General features: G+C 43.4%; 1 protein-coding gene across 1 annotated transcript in view; it reads right to left on the reverse strand.

Annotated features, from left to right (window-relative positions):
* The window catches only part of kndc1 (kinase non-catalytic C-lobe domain containing 1), a 55,104-nt gene extending 32,601 nt beyond the window's left edge, over positions 1-22,503 (reverse strand). The window contains 4 exon segments of the mRNA XM_084076431.1: positions 2,172-2,318; positions 6,354-6,412; positions 12,365-12,563; positions 21,896-22,503. Of these exon segments, the coding sequence (XP_083932557.1) occupies positions 2,172-2,318; positions 6,354-6,412; positions 12,365-12,563; positions 21,896-22,003 (513 nt within the window). The 5' untranslated portion in view covers positions 22,004-22,503.
* Between the last annotated feature and the right edge of the window lie 1,291 nt (positions 22,504-23,794).

Consider the following 23,794-nt stretch of genomic DNA (forward strand, 5'->3'; position numbering starts at 1 on the left):
AGAAATGGCACAACAGCCTGCCATTTCTGCATTTCTGTTCGAGTAGCCTACTGGAGGATACTCACCGCACGCATCGTCATCATTTTCAATTGATAAAATGGCCCATCTATCCTCCCTGTATATCCATTGCCCCATGAAATAGTTGGAGAATGAGCAATGGTAAAAACTACAGTGAAACCTATAGAATACCACCAGTTGATTCAGCTGGATTTTACACATTTATTGCCTTAAAGAAAAGCAGGAGAAAGTGCTTGGTAAGTTAAAGATACGGCTTAGTTTTGATTCAGAGAAACTCTTGACAGCTGACAGCTGGTGTTTGAATGAGACGAGTCACATACGAGGGCGTGCGTGCTCACAGTCCCATGCTTTGTGCCTGAATTTTGAGCACACATGCAGCTGTAGCGATATACCATGGCTATGCGATATACCATGGCTATGTGGATATACCATGGCCACGTGTCCGTGGCAAGACTTGTCCGTGTCCGCTGCAAATCTTTGATTAAAAAAACGTGGTAGCACTTGCTATGCATCCCATGTGTATAACGCATTATACACATACTTTACTAGAGCCAGTATACAGTGGCTGACTTGCCAGTCTACAGGTTTTCTTCAGAATTGATAGGACACGTATTTAATGAATGCAGAAACACCAGAGGTGTAAAGTAACAAAGTACAAGTACTTACAATACTTTGAGTTTGCAGCCTATTCATCACAACTTTCACTGTAACTTCAATACATTTAAAATATGAAAATTATTATTATTCTTTTACTCTTCTATCATTGGACACCTCGTTACTGAAATCAATATAATTGCAAGTCTCTCATCATCTAGATATTGGATTATCCACACTGTTCATATTCACAACAGGCACTCTCATCAAGACAAGATGCCTGCTGTCCATTATTGTATGCTGGTGATGTATAAAATAGGTTTAAAGTGGTTACACTGATTTTGATGCTATTAAGCAGTTTTGCTGGGGACCCCCTGGAACCCACTCAAGGACCCCTGGGGGTCCCCAGACCCCACTTCCATGCCAATGAATGACCTGATTTTAACTTAGTTTAATAGGATAAGAGCTGGGTTTCCGAAATGTCCTTTGACATTAACACTCTAATAAAGACACTGCCAGACAGGTATTCAAATCGTATTAAACCAGGTACCAAACAGTGGCGGATGTGCCTAATGACTGGGCCTGGAAAAATCTGTCTGAGCTCGAGTTGTTTAAGCTTAGATATCATAATGACTGGTGGATGATGTCAATATGACAATTGTTCTCGCTGTCTCTGATTGTCTTTAATGTTTTGAAAGGTTCATAAGCCATCAGTTCAATTTAGAGAGAAGAAGAAAGTGAGGCAGAAATTAGACATAAGTACAGAGATGGCCATGGAAATAATAATAATAAACTTGACTTTTAAAGCAATTTTTGAAACTGGGTTACATTTTGCTCCATCTGCGCTTTCCCTCTCAGCTTTCCTACTTAATATCTTCACAATATCATGTCATTATAGGCAAAGATTTGAAAACATTTTCACAAATTGTTAAAGACAGTTCACACATGTTCACAATAAGTTCAAAGATAGCAAGAATAGCAGATCTACAAGCTGTAGACGTCACTGTTGTATGACAAAGTATAAAATAGGTCATAAGTGGTTAGAAACTCAGGACTCTACTGTGCACAATACACAGTGAGTCAGTGTTGCCAGCTTTTGCGAGAGAAACTAGCAACCAGGTCAATGAAAACAAGCCCGAAAGAAGCGACTAGGCCAGCATCGGATATTTGAAAATAGCCGATCGCCTGAGATCGGCGCGACGCGTTGTGAGCTTGTAGATCTGATATTTTCTAAAAGAATCTTCGGGGAAAAAAGTGAAACATTTTGAATATTTTTTGGAAACATTTTAACAACGCAAATCTGGTACAGGGGTCACAAAGTACTTGTAGATGGCGGGTCCGTGGACAAATACATATTAATTTGGGGGTCCTTGACAATGAAAATGTTTGAGACCCACTGGTTTAAACAACAAATAAACAACGACACTTTAGAAACAAGCCAAAAAAATACGCAACCCGCAACTACACAATATTTACAAGCCCAAAGTCGCTTCTAATAAGCGGACATGGCAACACTGACCTTAGTGTGTAAGCTGCAGTGCAGCAGTGCTTGGGTATACCTGTGGGAGAGGCCTGTCCTCGGGTTTCTCCTGTTGCATCTGCTCCAGCAGCCTCCTGGCCTCCTCTCCCAGCTCCGCCTGCAGCTCTGGCTCGATGACAAAGTCTAACGCGGCTGAAAGGGTGCAGCCAAGAGAGTACATGTGGCCCTGAAGCACAGCGCACGACAGAGAGACGCAGAGAGAGAGAGAGAGAGAGAGACGGAGAGAGAGAGAAAGATACACGCATAAGCAACCTCAGGAGAACCCAGAGCATCGAAAGGTGGAGATCATCTAGACTCTGCTGTCAAACAGGGTTTGATTGTGTCGAGTTAACCCTTTCAATCCGGGAACGCATCCGTGTCATTTTTTTTTAATTTCTTTTGCTATTCAAAAATAGCAGATATACAAGCTTATAGCTACTGTATGAGCTTGTAGATCTGCCGTTTTTGAAAAAAAGAAATCGTGAAAATGTGTGAAAATCTTTGAATATATATTATACATTTTTGACTCAAATCTTAGCTTCTGGTGAGGGTCCCTGGAACTAAATATTTTGAGATGGGGGGAATTTTGTGTGGAGAAAAGTTTGAGAACCACTGATATTATAGCAACAAGTAAAAAACAAACAAACAAAAAAAAACTGTTAGGATTTATAAGACATTTGTAGAATCCCCAGAAGCTAAAATTTGAGTTAACACATTGAGTGCCAGGGGTTTTTCAAAACAGGGTACCTCCAGTGCCTGGAATTTTAACCATTTTTGGACCTTTTTCAAGTAGTCACAAAACATTTTCAGTGATCACTCACGGTGATACCCTCATTACACACATAGAGGTCTCGTACAATCCGGGGAAAAAGATTAAAAACATTCGGTAATCCGTTCCATAGTTGCAGCCAGTTGAAAATAGTCGAAAATACATCGTAAAAACAAAAAGTACACAGGAGCCGAGATACAGGCTTTTGAAGTCATAACTCAACCAGGAGGTGGATTGGAGTCTAAATCTTCGTAAAATGATATCTCCTGGTGCTGTGAAGGAAAAAAAAAAAAAAAAATGTTTTTATTTTTTTTCATATTTTTCCCCAAAAACGGCCATAACCGTTTTTGGCACACCATGTTAGGATTATGAAAAACGGTCCGGACCGTTTTTGGCACTCAATGTGTTAAAGGAGGAGTTCACCCAAAGAATTACTTATTTTCTATCAATTACACACCCCATGAAGCCTTGATTTCATGGATTTATTTTTGTTTTTGTAGCATTCCCAAAACAATAATTTGATGACCGTGTGTATTTCCGGTAGGAGACACAAATAATCTACTTTGTGTCTCCTACCGGATACATTAGCCGGTAGGAGACGGGAATCAAATTATTAGCTTAGGAATGCGACAAAAACAAAAAAGAATCCATGGACTCAAGGCTTCATAGGGTGTGCAATTGATAGAAAATAAGTCATTTTTTGGGTGAACTCCTCCTTTAAAAAAAGTTTTACGCTTTAAAAAAACATAAATATATATATATTCAGATTTGCACACATTTTCACGATTTTTCAACAAAAAAAAAAACTATCTGCTATTTTTGACATCTGAAATGACACAGATGACACAGATGCGTTCCCTGATTGAGTGGGTTAAGATCCTTCTTTGATGTAAAATATAACATACATACTGTACATGGATTTGAGGGGAGACAACCAGATAACCAGCAACTATTCTGTGGCCATACAGTCCATGTAGCACACCCAGTTATCTTTCAGGAAGACAGGAAGTTAAATGGTCATTGCTTGTTGACCATGTTATTTAGATACGTAGATGGTAGGCATGTTATTTAGATAGATGGTAGGTATCTTATTTAGATATAAGTTAGGTGTAGTATTTAGATAGATGGTTAGTATGTTATTTAAATAGATTCTAGGTATGCTGTTTACTTGTAGATAGATGCTACAGAGTTGGATATTTAGATAGATGGAAGGTAGCACATACTGCACGTACTTGTAATTACGTACGCGGTGTAATTCCTAAACCATTTATCATGGCACTCACTCATTGCACGTTGTAAGCTGGCAACGGATAAGAGCACTCTGAATGTCTAAATTGTGCATTGTTATTCAAATGCAACTACAAACAGCTCGCTTTACTCCATCAACGTTGCCATTTAGAAAATTGTTTATTTATGTTTTTACTCATTTTTCAGCAATATACCGTTCATTGAGTTGATTTTTCATTTGGACTTAAATGGGGGAAAACACGTTTAGGGATGCATTTTATTTTTGAGCCTATCCATGCAGCACCCTAAGCTGGTATGAATTAAATCAAGGGCATTATTCACACATCCATCAAAACATCACTTTAAAAAAAGAGGGCCTGGACAGTTGCCGTAATCCAGCTTGACAGCGTGTCGCGGGTTCGACTCCCGATCCCGACGGTCTTTGCTGCATGTCACCCCCCTGCTCTCTCCCCATTTCCTGTCAGCCTACCATCCTATCAATAAAGGCATAAAAGCCCCCCCGCCCAAAAAAAGAGGTTCAAATTAATTAATGCTGCCTCTCCTGTTTTGTTCATTGGGGTCTTCAACAGGGGGTCTGGGACCCCTAGGGGGTCCTCAGAGTTACTGCAGGGGGTCCCCCAAATCTTTGTGTGATATGATTATTTGTTTTTACATTAACCACTTGAACCCTAGCATCCCTTTTCTGAGGAGAGCTTTAGCCAAAAATAGCAGATCTACAAGCTCACAGCTTGTAGATCGGCTATTGTTGACAAAGTTATAGGTGTGTAGAGGGAAAAAAAGAGCAGCAAAAGTGTATCTGAAACACAATTTTATACAATATAGAGGGGGTCCCTGCTTCATCCCTCTCTCAGCTAGGGGGTCCTTGGCCTGAAAACGTTGAAGACCCCTGCATTAGACTATATTATATTTTAAAACTATTAAATCTGCTTCTGTATAAAATTATATATCCTCCTTGTCAGCAAAGGAATTTGCAACAGGTTGATGTCCCCATGTTTCTGTATAAACATTATAATCCTACTGTCTTGCCAGCAGGACTAGTGGTTGTTCTGGGCAGCTCCCAGGTGTGAATGTGTGTAATTGTGTGAAGCAGGATCTTGCTGAAAAATGACCCAGGGCGCATTTGAAAAACGAGAATCTGAATGTGACCTACCCTGGTTAAATAAAGGATAGAGGATAAATAAATAAAAATAACCATCAACAAAGCTTGGGCAAAATAAGAGTTTATGAAGCGCAGCCCACAGCTTAGCTATTTACCTAGCTATTTTGGTCTCCCACATTGGGATCCGCCTCGCACATGTGTTTACCACATAAGTATGGTCCCGGTTCCACTTCACTTGTTTGGAACAATCGTCATGTCTAGCATCTGAACTCAAAAACACCTGTTTCAGCTCCACAGTTTACCAGAAGGTTCGCCATAATATGTACTGTGAGTGCAGCAAAGCAAAACAAAAGCCCTGTCATATGTGTGCAAGCGGTGGCAATTATAGCCCACTGGGGTGGTTGTATCCTGGCTTCCCATTTTCTTTTCTATAATCTTTCACAGAGTGATGAGATTTCCATTCTCCTGTCACCGTAGTTCTATTTTGCAACCTTGGGCTCCTGCTAGTGAGATCATGTCAGGTAGAGGGGAAGGATAGTTCTTCGTTTGTTAGACAAGGCTGCAGGATGTGAGTAGTATGGTTCTGATAGTCAACAAGGAGCCCCAGCTGCACTTATGTTAAGTGATGTTTTGATGGATGTGTGAATTCATACCGGCTTAGGGTACTGCATGTAGAGGTTCAAAAATAAAATGCATCCCTAAAGTATCAATGTTTTTCCCCCCATTTAAGTCCAAATGAAAAATCAACTCAATGAACGGTATTGAAACCGAAAAATGAGCAAGAACACACAATTTTCTAAATTAAATTTGGCTACGTTGATGCAGTAAAGCGAGCCGTTTGAAGTCCCATTTGAATAACAATGTACAATTTAGACATTCAGAGTGCTCTTATCCATTGTCCCTGCACACAAACACACTTTCACACTCGACAGTACAACAAGTACAAGTGTCACATGTTTGTTACATGCTTTTCTCAAGGTCACCCTCACAGCACACCAAGATCCCTGCAAATAAAGCAACGCAAACCACTGACCTTCACATTAGATAAAAACACTACGCTGGTGCATGGATCTAATTCATCTGTAAGGTGCAGAATGATGCCTCACCTCAAACGTACTTCCTGTGCTGTCAAACTCAGGAGGCACGAAGGAGCCCTCAGGATCATCTGTGGGACAATCAGGCAGAAAAAAGTAAACATATTAATTCGTGCCGATCTCCAACATTGACCCCTGATTAAGCAATCAGGATCATACACCACGCATGTATTATTCATGCGTATTATTCACTCATCAAAGTAAAACAGGCAGCGTATTTGTCCCCTCACACTTTGATATATGGCTGTGGTTTCTGCACTAAACTCACTAAGCACCCCCCCCCCCATAATCAGATGCTAATCGTGGAAATGCGTATGTACTGTAAGCATACCAAAACACACTAGCATCCCACCCCATCATCTGCATATGTCGTGTCAGAGATAATCCCTGACAAACAAGCAGGGAAGGTATCTGCAGGCTGAGGGGGAGATCCACATCACTAGTGTATCCTCCTTGATCTTAAATAGGCCACTGTTTCTACTGGGTGCACGGACGCACACGCACGCACGCACGCACGCACGCACGCACGCACGCACGCACACACACACACACACACACACACACACACACACACACACACACACACACACACACACACACACACACACACACACACACACACACACACACACACACACCTCAAAACTGCTCAGGCTGAGAGAGAGCAAGAGAGAGCGAGAGAGAGAGAGAGAGGGGTGGGTGGGTGTTGTTCTCAGCCCAGTTATAGAGAGATAGAGGAGGTGAGCGATAGAAAAGTGGGTCAGTACAGATTTGGGTTTGTCTACTAGAGTTATGATGTTCTCTGCTATAGGTGTGGTGGTGGTGAGGCCACTGGCTCTCCCCTCTCCTCCTCTCCTTCTCTCCCCCCATCCCATCTTTCTTCTCTCCTCGTGGACTAGTCAGAGAGAACTTCCTCTCTCTCTCTCTCTCACACACACACACACACACGTTTGTATTACTATACTTGTGAGGACATCAACATTTTAGGAAGCCGATTTTATGATTGATTTATGATTTTTTTTGGGGCATTTTAACCGCAAGTCTAAAGCCGAAAAATAGCCGATCTACAAGCTCACAACGTGTCGCAGCGCGACACGTTGTGAGCTTGTAGATCGGCTATTTTCCGGTGTTTGACATCGCCGCAAAACTAAGTATAAAATAGGGGGAAATCGAACCCCATGCCCCTAAACGTAACCTCTAAACGTCTAATCCTAAACCTAAAACCCCAACCTGAATCTTTTTCTAATTGTAAACGTATCTCTAAAAATCTTTTTTCAACCATAAAATAACTGTTTTTCTCTTGTGAGGACCAAGAAAATGGTCTTCACTACATCTATTTCTCATATTCTACTATACTTGTGGGGACGTTTGGTCCTCACAACAGTATAGTAATACAAACACACACACACACACACACACACACACACACAGAGAGAAGAGAAAGAGAAAGTTGAACACAGCAATGAGGTTGCCAGGTCAGACAGAAATAAGAAGGGAGGATCATAAGGGAGGGGAGGGGGAGAATGTAACACGAACAAGATGATGAGCCACGACCCTGATAATGACTGCATTCTGCAACCCTGAGATACTGCAGCACACAGTACAATGTAGGTGACTCATATGTGCCTGTATAGCCATACATACCAGATATATATTTTAACCACTTATTACCTGGCAGCCCTATGTTGTGTATGTAGGCAAAGCATTTTTTTTTTAATTAAGAATTTCTAAAACTTTTCAAGAATTTCCAAAGATTTTCAAAATAGGGAAAATAGCCGATCTACAAGGCAGATCGGCTATTTTTGCTCTTTTCGAAAACAGGGCTTAAGTGGTTAATCCAAAGAATCGGAGTGTAAAAACACACCCATAAAGGGATTTTACTGTATGTTCCAAAATGTCACAAAGCCCAATTTCATCACAGATGGAGTTGGTTGCTATGCTGAATCTTTTTGGTAACCAAGGATCCTTCTGGCTCCCTCACATTTCCAAGTCTCTTTAAAGAAGAACTTTTGATGTCATGCACATTCCTTATTATATGAAAGCATGAAAGAAGAATGCAGTGGAAGAAAGTAACTAAGTAAATGTACTTTGGCTATTTGAAAATAGCAGGTCTACAAGCTCAAAACCTGTCGCAATGTGACACTTTGTGAACTTGTAGTTGTAGAGCTTATATTTATGAACATTTTGAAAACTTGTGAACTCTGAATAATGAGTACTTTATTTTGGTACTTTAAGTATGTTTTGATGCCAATATACTACTTTTGTACTTTTACTCAAGTAAATTTTGCAATCTTGTAACAGAGTATTTCCACATTGTGATATTGAAACTTTTACTTAAGTAAAAAAAAAAACTCTTCCATCACTTGAAGAATAGTATGTTTACCAGGTGACCTCCCAGGGCACCTCTGCAACCGCCATAATTAATGTTGTTTGGAAATGTCTGTGCACTTAGCACAGTGTCTGGAGAGAATTACCCTGCGTCATCATGGGTGCTCAATACCCATCATCATTGCCACAGAGGCTGGTCTCCATGTTATATCACTGACTGCATCAATATTACAGCCTTCAAGGTCGCTCAATTGTACACTCTTACAAGGGGAACCTACTGTGTGTGTGTGTGTGTGTGTGTGTGTGTGTGTGTGTGTGTGTGTGTGTGTGTGTGTGTGTGTGTGTGTGTGTGTGTGTGTGTGTGTGTGTGTGTGTTCATAGACGTGTGCTTGTGTGAGCGTCAGCACGTGTGCAATCTCATCGCTATTTCACAAAGAGTTCAATTAAACACGATCAATGGCTAAACAGGCCAGGCAGAGAGAGGGCAGTGTTATGATTAATGACATAGTTCAGTGGGCACAAAGTACACACTGTGTGTTCTATCTACAGAATGAATCATACTCCAAGGATACGAGTCCAGTAAAGCTGGATAACAAATTAAGTGAAAGGCCATGACATTTTAAGTGATTTTAGTTGAAATAGTCAGAACATTTTCAAGGCTGAGCTGAGTTTGCACGTACTGTATGCGCGCGCGCGTGTGCGCGTGCGCGTGCGTGCGTGCGTGCGTGCGTGCGTACGTGCGTGCGTGCGTGCGTGCGTGCGTGTACTGTCCAGTAAACCCAGGGTGTCTTGACTACAAGGGCATGTGTTACCACAACAACAACAGTCGCCATGGGAAATACATTCTACACATGTGTGTGTGCGTGAGTGTGCATGTGTTTGTAACAGTCAGTGACATAAACCTTGTTTAATAAGGTAACATTAGTTACAATGACTAATCAGTGTGTGTGGGGGCTGGGTCATAGTCAATGTCACCTTCCAAGTACATTTCTCTTCAAATACGTCATTGCCATTGATTGCTTGTTTACGCCATCACCAATCTGGGAACCCAGTCGGTAAAAAAATAAGAAATCGCTACAGTACATGTGAATAGCTCACCCCAGCGGACTCACTCAAGGACCAAGGGACACCAAAATACATTTAAATTCACATTTAACAGTGGAAAGGGTGCCAGAGCATTACAAATATACTGTACCTGGTTTTGAATGCTAGATATTTACAATTTACATCAGGGGTCTTCAACAGGGGGTCCGGGACCCCTAGGGGGTCCTCAGAGTTACTACAGGGGGTCCCCCAAATCTTTGTGTGATATGATTATTTGTTTTTACATTAACCACTTGAACCCTAGTATCCCTTTTCTGTGGAGAACTGTAGCCAAAAATAGCAGATCTACAAGCTCACGTTGTGAGCTTGTAGATCGGCTATTTTTGGCAAAGAGTTATAGGTGTGTAGAGGGAAAAAAGAGCAGCAAAAGTTTATCTGAAACACAATTTTATACAATATAGAGGGGGTCCCTGCTTCATCTCTCTCTCGGCTAGGGGGTCGTTGGCAGTAAAGTAACAACTTTATCACTCTTTTTGCTAGCCTGTCAGTGCACTAAATCTAACAAAGAAAAACATCTGCTGCCTCAGTCAAATGTTACTCCCAGGCTAGACATCAAGGATTTGTCTGTGATTTCACCGTTGCTTCCGAGACAACACAGGGGGGGCCCCTTCCTGATTGTTTGCGATGTCATTGTTTTATCCATTGGCTTACTTCAGGACCACCACAGCAGCAGAAGCGGGGGGAGGGTTGCACATTCTGTAGTACTTCTGCATAACTCAATTTACAACACTTCCATTTCACAGCCATGATACGGTGGTACGTGCAAAAACAAAACCTGAATCTCCGGGTGTAAAACGTAAAACTTGTGAAGTGTGGACCGAAGCTGTGAGTTGGATACGTTATGTGTTAAGACCGGTATGGGCCGTTTAAGATATTAGCAGCCTTCTAATTACCTTTGCAAAGTCATATCGATGCAAAATCCACACACACTCCACATAGAATAGGTCTATTTTCATTCAAAAAGGTATATTTTCATATGATAATAATGAGTCATGTTTCCCCCTCAAATCGGTATCGCTCTCAAAAATAGCACATCGGTTCTCGTTTCAACTCCTGAAACATCAGGCTGCTTACGTACTGTAGGAGGCTCAGACAGGAGAGTTTACAGGAGAGGAGCTCTGTCTGTTCTTCTCCTGGATGCCTAAACATAGAAGTGAGATTCCTCTTGGTTTCTCCATGCTTTATCATGAAAAGATCTGCACCACCACAGTGATTCTTTTGCAGCTGTCTAAAGTCAGCCTTGGAAGTCTAGCCTAACTGAGATATCTGCCTCTTCACGGGCTAGTTGATGATATAGTTCACCAACTGGAAAACAAATTGTGAACAAACTGCATCCTGTCAAAAAAGGGGTATATGGATGAGGGCATGCCATAAACAAGGTCTGACGTTATGTGCTGCAAGTAGGCGTGGACATTTTTCTGTTTTTTCACCCCTCTTTTTTACAGATGATTAAAGTGCAGCTTGTAAGCTTAAAGGTAGGGTAAGTGATATGTTTTGGTAATTACTGTTTTTTTTTTTGTTAAAAAGGTTAAAGTACTATATTCTGATAGTAATCATTGCTACAGAGCGTTTGTTCGGTCACAGGGGTCTCTCCAGCTCTTTAGTAAACAGATTATAGTACATTATCAGGTAGGTGACACAACTTAAGCCAATCAGGAGAGAGCACTGAAAATGCATTTTCTGTTTAATAAAGAGCTGGAGAGACATGGGAGACACCTTTTGATTGATTGATTGATGGATGTACTTTATTTAGTAAGACATGATCCTTTACTGAACAAACACTCTATACTGTACTAGCAATGAGTACTATCAGAATATAGAGCTATTTAACACTTATTTTAACCAAAGTAAATCACTTACCCTACCTTTAAATGATGTGTCATATATTGAAATATGAAAATAGCTGAAGAAGATATACATAATATGAATATGTGAATGTAATTAAACCTGAAAATCAAGAAGATCTCACCTCTCACTCCAGTTACTATTTTTTTTTGGGGGGGGGGGGGTGAATTATTCAACATTTAAACATGTAATATAAAAAAAAGAAAAAAAGTGAAAACCCATGATAAGAGAAACAGCAACAAGCTATTTACTTGACTTTCACAATTTCACGTTTGCCTACTTGCAGCACATTCTATCAAACTCCCATATGGGGTAGATCGAAAACTGAACCATGTAAGAAAGGCTATAGGCTCTATGCACAGCAGCCATATTGGACAGAAATTGGGCCCCTCCCTTGCTTCCTTCACAGATGTTACCAATGACACTAATGAAGGCTCTGTTCCATTTAGTGTAGCACAGTGGTTCTCAAACTTTTTAATTTCAAGGACCCCCATAACTCTCAAGAGTTACACCCCCTCAAGGTACCACGAGGGTCCCTGGACCACACTTTAAGGCCCACTAGTGTTTCCAGTGAGCCAACATGCACAATATCAGCACCCTGACTCTGTTTGACCAGAATGGAACAGAGCCTTCTCGTGGCACGTTGTGAAATTGTAGATCGGCTATTTTTCGGTGCAGCACGACACCGGCGCACAGCTAAGTATAAATCAGGCTTTATGGCTGTGCAGGGGAGAAGACTCACTCACCACTCAGCTGCTCCATGAAGCACACGTTCCCGTGGGCGTTGAAGGCCAGGGTGTCAGGTGTTATGCACAGGGTGTGGAAGAGGTGGGAGGGTCCGATGCTCTTGACGGCCAGCACGCACTCGGCAAACACCGCCCACACCTCCTCCTCCGTCAAACAGGTGTCTCGCAGAGAGAGGACGTCCGCCAGGGACACGTTCTCCTAGTGGACAAAATGACCACAGACCCACAGATGTTTTGCATTAGCATTAGTGTCACTGACCATAATTAATTTAACCCGTTCAAACCCGGGAACGCATCCGTGTAACCACTTGAACCATTATTTTATACTTTGGGCTATTCAAAAATAGTACAAGCTCATAGCGCGGCACATTTTTTACTCAAATCTTTGCTTGGGGGGGTCCCTGTTACAAAATATTTTGAGATGGGGGTCGGCAGTCAAATACATATTATTTTGGGGGTCCTTGACATGAAAACGTTTGAGCACCACTGATATTATAGCACCAATAGTTTTTCAGAAAACTGTTAGGCTTTAGAGGACATTTGCAGGATCGGCCTCGGGTCTAAATGGGTTAATAGCCATTTTGCTATTACTTTTCCCAATTGAGGAACCGCCACTCGCTGCTCCCGAGTATGAAGTAGAGCACAGCGTGAGGAGCATGTCATAAGTTGGTACAAGCAGGAAAATGCACTCGCTTGGGAAGAGTCTCCATCATTCTACTGTTGTGAGGACATTTGGTGCACACATGAGGCTATACACGCACACACACACACACACACACACACACGTTGTGAATCACGTTGTGAATCATTACACCCACATACACCGAGAGCCAGATAAGTGACCCATCATGACCATATGGACACGTTCAAAAACAAGACAAAAACAGGAGTGATCTCAGAACATTCCATCATGGAATCGTTGTAATGCTGTCAGATGGAAGATAGGACCTTCTGTTAGGACGGAGAGAGCGAGCACAAAAGCCCGCTTTAGCACAAGCTAGAGCATGCAGGGGGTGGGGCGGGGCACAAAGTGGCAATTGTGAACAGACACATCCAGTACAGAGCAGAGCGGGGATTCCATTTGCTTTGCATGTATTTTACATTACATGAGGCTGTTTTTAGTTCTGTGCAATGATTGCTAACACAGCATAGTGCTCACTGAGGAAAAGTGGATGAAAGGAGGTAGGCTTGATGTCTTGTGATGAGAAGATCAGCAAGGAGTAGGACACGCTCACATTAAGGGCCTGGTGTCTGTGTGGTTTAACCACATTACCCCTGGTGGGGTTATTTGGGACATGTCATTATAGGCAAAACTCATCATTTTTCACAAACTTTTTCAGAGATACCAGATCTACAAGCTCACAATGGGTTGAGACATGATGCATCGTGAGATTGGCTATTGTTTTATATAAATATATTTTAAATATAAAATACGCTTCAGACGGGCACAAAAGCTCTTGTGGCGTTATTCTCTCCCATGCAGTGAATGGAGTGAACTTATGGTCAACTGTCACAATGCTCTTTTATGTTCACTAGCCGGGGCAGCTCTGCTAAAAAAAGGAACTCCATCTCCAATCCAAGTAGATCTGCAATGAATAGAGCAGCTGCATTACTTAAATGCCCCAATCTGTTTTCCCTGAGCTCAGAGATCGTTCGCTTGCTGTTGCCGTTTGGTTGCAGCAGTGAACAAAGCAAAATCTACACGAGCCTGTGGGGTACGTACTGCACAATTACAGGGCAGAAAACTGCCACTTTAAGCAGCCAACAGCACCGTCCCCATAAATAGACAGTTTCCCTTGAGAACAGTGCAAACCTAGAAGTCTCTCCATCTCTACTCAAGTTAAATATGCCGTCCTACATAAGTTTCCCTCAGCCCACAGGGTTCTAATGCGACTCAGCATTGGGACAACCCTCCCTTCTCTCCCTGTAAAGCAGGGTTTTCAACTGGCGGTCCGTGGACCACTGGTGGTCTGTGAAGGTATTGCACGTGGTCCCTGACTATGCATTCAGCAATCTGGGAATCCATTCGGTAAAAGAAAAAGAAAATAACGTTTTTCCCCCTTTGTTTTTGCCTCTGGGAGCACAGCCTCCTTTTTTGTGTAAAACAGGAACTCGGCTCATGGCTCCTCCCCTTACTTATTCCACTTCCTCCCGGGTGCTTTTGTTTATTCCTATAGTAGATAGGCCTACATATCAATTGTGGGGATCCTTGACCTGAAAAGGTTTGAAAGGTGAAAACAACTGATATTTTAACATAACGTTGCTGTCCGGCAGAAACCAGCTAACTCCATTTTGACGCTTTTGCATTTTTTTCCATAAATCAGGGCCATTGAACACCCTTTACGTCTGTGTGTTGGTAAAAGAAAAATTGAACCAATGAAAAGCATTAAAACACGCTTCTGACAAAACTCCATTGGATCCTCAAATGTTCTGCTAAACCAGCTAAATCCAGAGTTAGCTGGTTTTGCTGACTCCAGGCTCCACCCCCTTTTGACCTCCAACCTCATTGTGAGCTTGGAGGTCCATTCAGCTGTTCTTATCAATGATGAACAAAACCTCCTAACTCCACCAAAATTTACATTTTAGAGTTAGCTGGTTCCTGCCGGACAGCAGAGATACATTTTTCAGACAACTGTTAGGATTTAGATTACATTTTTAGAATCAGCCTGAGGTCTTATTGGGTTAAGAGCCACAGACCATGTCAAGCGCCTCTTGCGAAGTTCTGGACGAGCTGCCAGAACTTACAGTAAAAGCAATGAAATGTTGTTTTTGTGTTGTTGTTGTTTTACCTTTTGCAACTTGAACTACATAATTTTGAGAGTGGGGTTTTCCACAATGACACACCTAAAGAATAAGTACACGGCAAGGTTGCAGCCAGAAAATGATATGAGACTCTGTCCACCACTATAGCCGAGAATACACAGACTCTGTGCAACTTAAGAAGAATCATAATCTTAACCCGTATCGCCACCTGACACAGCGCTTTACTCCCCAGGTTGATCCTTAGTCAGGGTGGTGGTCCCTGGCTCACAAACAGTTAAAAACTCAAAAGGATACATACAGTGGGAGAGAGCAGCAGAGATTAAGGGGTTGGTAGGGTATTCTGTTGCTCTGGTACTCCTGTCCAGTCCAACTGATTCAGACATTTGTGTTCTCTCACGTACAGCCCCCTCCGGGTAATGTCTAGATAAGTTTAGGGTTGCAGTGTGTGTGTGTGTGTGTGTGTGTGTGTGTGTGTGTGTGTGTGTGTGTGTGTGTGTGTGTGTGTGTGTGTGTGTGTGTGTGTGTGTGTGTGTGTAAGCAGCTCGAGATAACAGACTGAGGTGTTTACTGACAGTGTGTGTGTGGGTAGTGTGTGTTTACATTTGTGCTTCTGCTGAACAGTTGTTCAACAAGCTTCATTTCACTCTTCAGTTACACATCACTTTAGATACAATTTACTCGTCTAGACACAAACTCCAAACACATCACTGTTGATAACAATGTTTAGCTTGCTGAGGGCTGCCTCTCGGTAAATACATTCAAAAACAAAATTATAGTCTTACAACTCAGTCAATAAACTTATCTAATTATTTTAATCAAAGTTGAAACATCCACAGACCTGCTCCACACAGCAAAGTCCTGAGAGTTATGGGTCATTTTCTATACTTTCAAAGTTGGATTTTATTGAGCGTGTTTTGGGGTGAGCCTTCCGGTTACCATCACTTGCCCTTGTGTTTATCAAAACAAAATGTCTTGTCCTCCTAACTTATCTAATACACATAATATCTGCAAATCTCTTCTTGACTCTGGCATCTTAATTTACACTATCCATAAAAAACAAAAGGTGACATCTAGCAAGAGAGTTATTGGGTACTATCTTAAAATCTTTACATGATAAATCCATAATAATTATATCATATTCAAAGTCACTTTTGTGAGGTATAGTCTATAGCCTAGCAGTACAATAAGTTCATTAATTAAAATGCATTGAAAGATATCCTACAGTATGAAGTTGTTCTCTGACCATGTTAGATTGAATTCATTCATTGTCTTCATTTAAAAGAATAATCCACAACCTTACCATAACTTAGTTAATTGCTTTGTTTGTATTAGAAACAGGTGGGAGGAAATAACAGAGAATGATGATTTTAAACTACGACTTTATGGGGAATTCGTTAATAGGCCTAAGTTAAAATGTGTACATATTTAATAGTGCCTTTCATAAATCTGTTACCTTAGCCCTGAAACATGACTGTCATATATAGTCCGGGAGTCATGGGGCTTAACGTGGTTTCGTCGGTAAAAGTTTTTTTCTCAACTGATTCTTGCTGCTGGGGGTCCCCTCTTAAGGATTCAAGAGGGTGCCCGGTGAAATCCCTTGAGCATTTTTTATTATTAACCCCTTAATGCCCAAAACACAAAAAATTCACCCAAAATAGACTTCTATGGTATTTCATGCAAAATACTTGATCTAATTGCTTAAAATTTGCTTTCTACAGTGTGTATCCATGTAAGTGGATGTGTACAGTGCATTAGATTTAATACTTGTAAACTTTTAAATATTAACCCCTTCATTCCCAGAACAACTTAATCTTTAAACTGTGATATTGTGAAATAGAACATGTACAGAAATCAAATCAAATGCATCAGATCTGCTTTCTACTAAGTCTAATAGTGGAACTGGTCATGTTTCCTTTTGGATGAATGCATATTAACCCTTTGAGGCCAACCATCTTTTAGTCATTAACCCTTAAATGCCCAAAACAAAAAACGTTTTTTATGGCATTTTATGCAAAAATATTGATTTAGCGCATAAAATTTGATTTCTACAGTGTTTATCAATGAACGTGGATGTGTAAAATTTCGTTTTTTGATTTCACATTAGAACATTTCATAGATATTAACTCCTTCACACCCGAAGCACCAAAATCCATTAAAAATGTTGATTTATGACATGTTATGCACAGTAAATCAATTCAAATGCTTCAAATTAGCTGTATAAGAAATTAATAATGTTTATGTGGAAGTGGTCATATACAGCATATCCCATGTTAAGGTCCAATGATACCAACTGACCACATTTTCCTGAGACACCAGAATCAGAGACGGAGACAAGAACCAAGTTTAAAGGAATTTATAAAAGAAAAAGGAAAGAATCCTATCTAAAACTGTCTTGAGCATCCTACAACATAACAGTGACAGGACAATGTGCATGGCAAACCATGTACTCTGCAGCTGCATTTTTTGGAATTGCATGGGTTGTCAGTTTTGCAGCCACATTTAATCATTTGCAAAATGTAGTCTGGGGCAGGTTTGCAACCTTCAGGTAGAGTGGTTGGGCTCAGTGACCTGTTAATTATGTCTTTTTCCCAAATTTCACTGGGTCGCATGCTGGTGGAAGATGCCCGTCAACGGAAGCTGCTTGCAGCCTGCGGGCCCAACCAGGCGCGGAGGGACCACGTGCGGAGAGGCCTCGATGGCCTGTCCTCCGCACTCCTCCGCGGCCGACCCCGGCCTAGCGAGACCGAGACGCACCGTCTGACCAAGTTGCCCTGCCACGGACCGCCTGACGGCCCCCGCTGTCGGCCTCGCCTCGAGCCCCATCACGGGGCTCGGCGAGGAGATCCGTATGCGGCGGGGGCGCAAAGGCGCACTCCGGAGACTCCGTTTCTCAAACCCTGCTTGCGTCGCGTACTCCGGCGACCGACCAAACAGCTGCGTACCGGGCCACGGGCGTCGATCCCCCGTAACATGCCGTCGACCTGGCTAGGGGGCAAAGGAGGAAGTGGTGACCGTCGCAGTGCACGCCGCCGGGAGACTATACCTCCGAGATTCCGCGGCCGGCTCCGGTCAACTCCCCCGTGTCTTGTCTATCCCTATCCCGTTTGATAGGCCGTGTGTTCTTTGTGGCGTACCTATCGTCGGTGTCCTTTCACTCCATGATTTGACGGTAAGGTACAAATGCAGTAAATGATACCTGGGAGAGCTCTAACCCGCGTGCGGTGCGGTGCCACTTTCCTCGGTGCAAACCGGTTATCGTGGACCAGCGCCGGGCGTTGGTTAACTTTTCCTGTGGGCTGTTCGTTCAGGGCCCTCTCACGTGCCGGCCGGACCAATCACATGCTAAGCAGACACAAAGAACTGAACATGCCAAGCGAGAACCCGGGACGTGGGAGACAGCAGGTTCGGGGGCGTAAGCACCGGCGTTGGACCGTGGAGGAGGTCAACGAGCTACGAGTTCTTATGAACCGTCCCAGAGATACCTGGTCGTGGAAGTCCGTGGCTAAAGACCTGGGGCGGGGGAGGACGGAGGAGCAGGTGAGGGATAAGGCTTGTAGCCTTGAAAAGGCTGACCGTGCGAGAGGCGGTCGTCCCCCAGTCGTGCTGGATGATGAAACACTTGTCCAAGGGCTGAAATGTCCTGACACAATTCCGTTACAGCCCGGGTTGATGAAACAGGCGCTTCGACGTCTTGTAGAAGACGCGGGTATTGATGGGGTCAGACTGGGGGAAGACTCCGACCTCTTTTTGAAGATTGAAGAGTGTTCGGTGCCATCCATTGAAGCCAAAGCTAACTGGCTAATTAGTAGCCTGGGGTCTCCGCCGAAACAGTTGCGTCGCCAGAGAGAGATAAGTGGAGAAGTGCCTGGCAGAAGGGGCAGTCGCCTGCAAAGGTTCCACCGCCGGGTGTTTCTGAGGCGGCTGTACCACTCTGATAGGAAGCGGTTAGCCAAAACTGTCCTAGACGGGGACAATGTTATCGGGTGTCCGATACCCATGCATGGAATACATCGTTTCTACCAACATGCTTGGGGACTAGAGCGACCGTTTCTTGGACTGGGCCATTTCCGTTCCTTCGGTGGGGCTGACAATACTGTCCTCGGCGATTTGATCTCGGGTGAAGAGGTTCACTCTTGTCTCCAGCGCATGCAGAATGGCAAAGCGGCCGGTCCCGACGGTATCACTCGTTCCGAGTTGCTTCTATGGGACCCTGATGGCTCGCAACTCGCGCACATCTACTCGTCGTGGTTGGACGCTGGCTATGTCCCCCAGTGCCTGAAGCGGTGCCGTACGACGCTTATCCATAAAAGTGATGACCCCGCCAAGCTAGTCCTACTTGGCAACTGGAGGCCCATTACCATCGCCTCGGTGATTATCGGTCTCTTTTCCCGTATCCTCGACGGGCGAATGAGAGCCGTCTGCCCCTTACACCCTCGACAGCGGGGGTTCATTCCCTCGTCTGGCTGCTCGGAGAACTTGATGTTACTCGAGTCAGCGTTAAAGCACAGTTAGGGGCAGGGCAAACCTTTGGGCGTGGTGTTCATCGATTTCCAAAAAGCGTTCGATACAGTCTCGCATCAACACCTCCGGGCGGTGCTGGAGGGGCGGGGTCTCGACCGGCACATGGCGGACGTAATCTTTGCGGGCTACGATGGATGTACGACGAGGGTCAGGTGTGGGGGAGGGACAACACCAGACATTGAAATGAAGGTGGGTGTGAAACAGGGTGACTCCCTGTCTCCCCTACTTTTCAATCTAGCGGTTGATCCATTAATCACCACTATCGAACGCGAAGGGCGGGGATTCTCCTTCGGGGATGTCTCCGTGGTGGCGATGGTGTTTGCTGACGATCTAGCATTGTTTAGTGACTCAAGGGAAGGCATGCGGAGAAACTTGAACATTCTGGGGGCTTTCTGCCAACTTACCGGCATGCGGGTTAACGCCGGTAAGTGTCATGGGTTCTTTATCGAAAAGAAGGGCGGCCGGCTCACCTACAATGTTAACACCGATTGGGCCTTTGACGGTGAGCTGTTGCACCTGATCGATCCTGCTGGTTACGAGAAATATCTCGGCCTCAGAGTGAGCCCGCTTGCCGGTTTTTCGGCTCCGGCCTGCGAAGCCTCGATCTCCGCGTGGAGTGACAGGATCGGCAGGGCCCCCCTCGATCCCCGAATGAAGTTTGATCTGTTGAACCGCTTTGCCCTACCGAGGGTTCTTTACGCCGCGGATCACTTAGGCACCGCCCCCACACCCTTGAGGGATGTAGACAAGGCTATCCGGGTCAGAGTGAGGGAGTGGTTCCGCTTGCATCAATCGTCTAGCAACGGGATCCTCTACTCAAGCAATTCCGATGGCGGCATCGGCCTCTTGCAGCTCCGCTCGGTTGTCTCTGCAGCCCAGGCCCGCCGAGTCTTCCGACTCGGGTTGTCCAATGACATTATCCGGAAGGTGGCTCGCACGGTTATTGGGGCGGATAAGTTGAGGCAGTGGTGGCTTAGGGCTGGGGGAATATATATATATATATATATTTTTTAAATGTTTTTTTCTTTTCTTTTTCCCCCCCAGGGGAATATGTTCTGTAGATATTTTTGTGCAGGATGCTCAAGATGGAAGGCTTGAAAGGGTTAATGTGCATTCATCCAAAAGGAAACAAGTTCCACTATTGTAGAAAGCAGATCTAATGCATTTGATTTGATTTGATTTCTGTGCAATATCACAGTTTAAAGATGATGTTGTTCTGGGCAGGAAGGGGTTAATATTAAAAAATGCATACATATTAAATCTAATGCACTGTACACATCCACTTACATGGATACACACTGTAGAAACCAAATTTAAGCATTTAGATCAAGTATTTTGCATGAAATACCATAGAAGTCTATTTTGGGTGAATTTTTAGTGTTTTGGGCATTAAGGGGTTAATAATAAAAAATGCATACATATTAAATCTAATGCACTGTACACATCCACTTACATGGATACACACTGTAGAAACCAAATTTAAGCATTTAGATCAAGTATTTTGCATGAAATACCATAGAAGTCTATTTTGGGTGAATTTTTTGTGTTTTGGGCATTAAGGGGTTAATAATAAAAAATGCTCAAGGGATTTCACTGGGCACCCTCTTGAATCCTTAAGAGGGGACCCCCAGCAGCAAGAATCAGTTGAGAAAAAAACTTTTACCGACGAAACCACGTTCAGCCAAAAATCACCCTTTGACTCCCGGACTAATAGTCATATTTCATGACAGTCATGACGAAACTTCAACCTGGTGTTTGCACTTTCTCCCTTTTTGGCCCGTACATCTACATAAACGTTTAGATTTCAAATATAAAGTGCTTACCCCATGGCCAAGGATGTTACAATTATATACGGGCCCTCATATGCACCCGTATCTTCCGTATTCTTTAATAAAAAAGCATTTTAATCCGATCGGTGGCCATTTTCTCATAGTTATAATGAATTAGAGTGCAATACACCTCCCACGCGATGGGGTAGTTGAAAGCATATGGCGAAAAAACGAAAGGAATGGCCACCAATCGGATGAAAATGCTTTTTATTCAACAATACGGAAGATATGGGTACTTCTAAGGGTCCATACATAATTGTAACATCCGTGGCCATGGGGTAAACACTTTGTATTTGAAATCGGAAGGTTTATGTAAATTTACGCGCCAAAAATGGACAAAGTGCAAACACCAGGTTGAAGTTTCGCCATGGCGGTCGTGACAGACGACCGCCGTGTGATCCACCATGGCTACTGTTACCTCATCTTCAAGCAGTGGAGGCAGATGCTCCAGTTCATAACATTCCTCTGTTTCATCCTCTCTGCCATGCAGGTATGTGACTGCAGCCTCAGTACCGGGTGTCCCCATTGTGTCGAGTTACGAATCACGACTTTGAACGTCTAATAATTGTGGTGGCGAACAAAACAGTGTCAAATATGATCCTCTTCTTTTCACCGTGTCCTGGCAACGGCGTGTCTGTCGAGTCGATACATGCCTGATAGAACCAGGCTTTAGACGAGGTCGACTAGTACTTTTGACATTGTTCTCTGTCCAAACAAGAACATGATGCAGCATTCATTCCAAGACCCACAGCCCACAGGAAGAGTCCATGTTACTGCGGGAGACCTCAGTCCAGAACCATAGATATAGAAACCTAGAGACCTCTCAGTCCAGAACAACCATTATTGCCGAAGAACAGGTGAAACAGCTGCGGCTGCGACGCGCCTTTAGTTCGTGTCGTCAGTCGCTACAACTAGGGACTTCTACGGAAGTAGCTGTCATGGCAACGACTATCACACGCTTGCAAAGAAACGTAACGATATTAAACTGCAGTTTTGCACTGTATCAGCTCGTCCCTTATTCCCTTCTACAGCCTGCGAAGCAATGCACTGTGTGGCTGAAGGCTGCTGTCAGATTTTTGCCGTCCGCCTCCGTTCTCAGTGCAGTTCTGGAACAGAACAGCGTCCAGTGACTCATGGAGGGGCAGCCTCCCTCCCTCCAGCCCACTTTCTTATTAAGTGCTCCTGCATTCTACTAGAACTTTGCTTTGATGTAGCCTAGTTATGTCATATGCATTGGCAACCGGTTGTAATATAGATTCGGCTACCATAGACTGCTAAGCCCATATATTATGCCTTAGCAGCCTATAAAATCACAGGATATGATTTACAGCAGGGCAGAGGCAACCTTTTAAATAATTTGCTTCTGTATTGCTAGGCAAGTCAACTCTTTTCTTTCTCTCTTCTAAAAAAAAAAGATAAACTAACTAAAATGGTTCCATGGTGACTCAGTCAAATGTGTCCATTGTGATTCTAATACAGTAGGCTATTTGTCATTCTGTTCAAATGTTGTCTTTTTAATAATGTCCTCTAGCCTTTTTAGCTCCTATGTCCATCTGTCAGTGAGTCTGCCTCAAACAAAGTCCTGCTTTACACAGAGCAAACAATGGCGAGCCCCTTTTTACAGCATTGCAAGTACTGTAGGCCTAGATATGGGTCGAGGCTTGGACAGCATTGCCTTGTGCCAGGCAACCACTTTGGCGTTGGTACAAACATGGCGACCTAGTTCACTGGCAAACTCTTCTGTTGATTACTGTTCCTCCTATGTGGCTCCTGGTACCTTACCAGCAGGTATCAGAGAGTGCATACAGTGCAGTTATTTGAGACTCAGCTGTGCGTAATTATCCCATTACTCCTGACCTGCACCTCTGTTTGTGTAGGCTTTCAAAGGACCTGTGGACTGAAACAGAGATAGTTACGTTTGTAGAGCGGAGGACTCATAAGTTTTGCTTGCAGTTCACTTTATTTGCAATAGTGTTGCTTTTTGATGTTTGTGTTTATGTATAGGACTGTACCTGATGTTTGCACTCAACAAACCTTTCCCGGGCACAAAAAGCACCAGTTCTACACCAGTCCCAAGTTAACCCCGTCAGACAGTCTCACATCACTCATTCAGTCACACGAGTGTGCATTCTCTCCAGATCAATACCATTTTGTACACATCCTGATAGACCACTTAATTTGTGCACTCTATCTGAATATATACCCTCTGGCCTCGCCCTGGCCGATGATGTAAAGCTTGTCTGGGTGCCAGATGAGCTCAGGGTGGCAGGGAATGAGATAGCTATTATGTTGGCAGTGCCCTGTGACTGCTGAGCGG

This window comes from Gymnoscopelus microlampas (assembly GCF_963454915.1).
Source record: "Gymnoscopelus microlampas genome assembly, chromosome: 13".
Classification (NCBI taxonomy): Eukaryota; Metazoa; Chordata; class Actinopteri; order Myctophiformes; family Myctophidae; genus Gymnoscopelus; species Gymnoscopelus microlampas.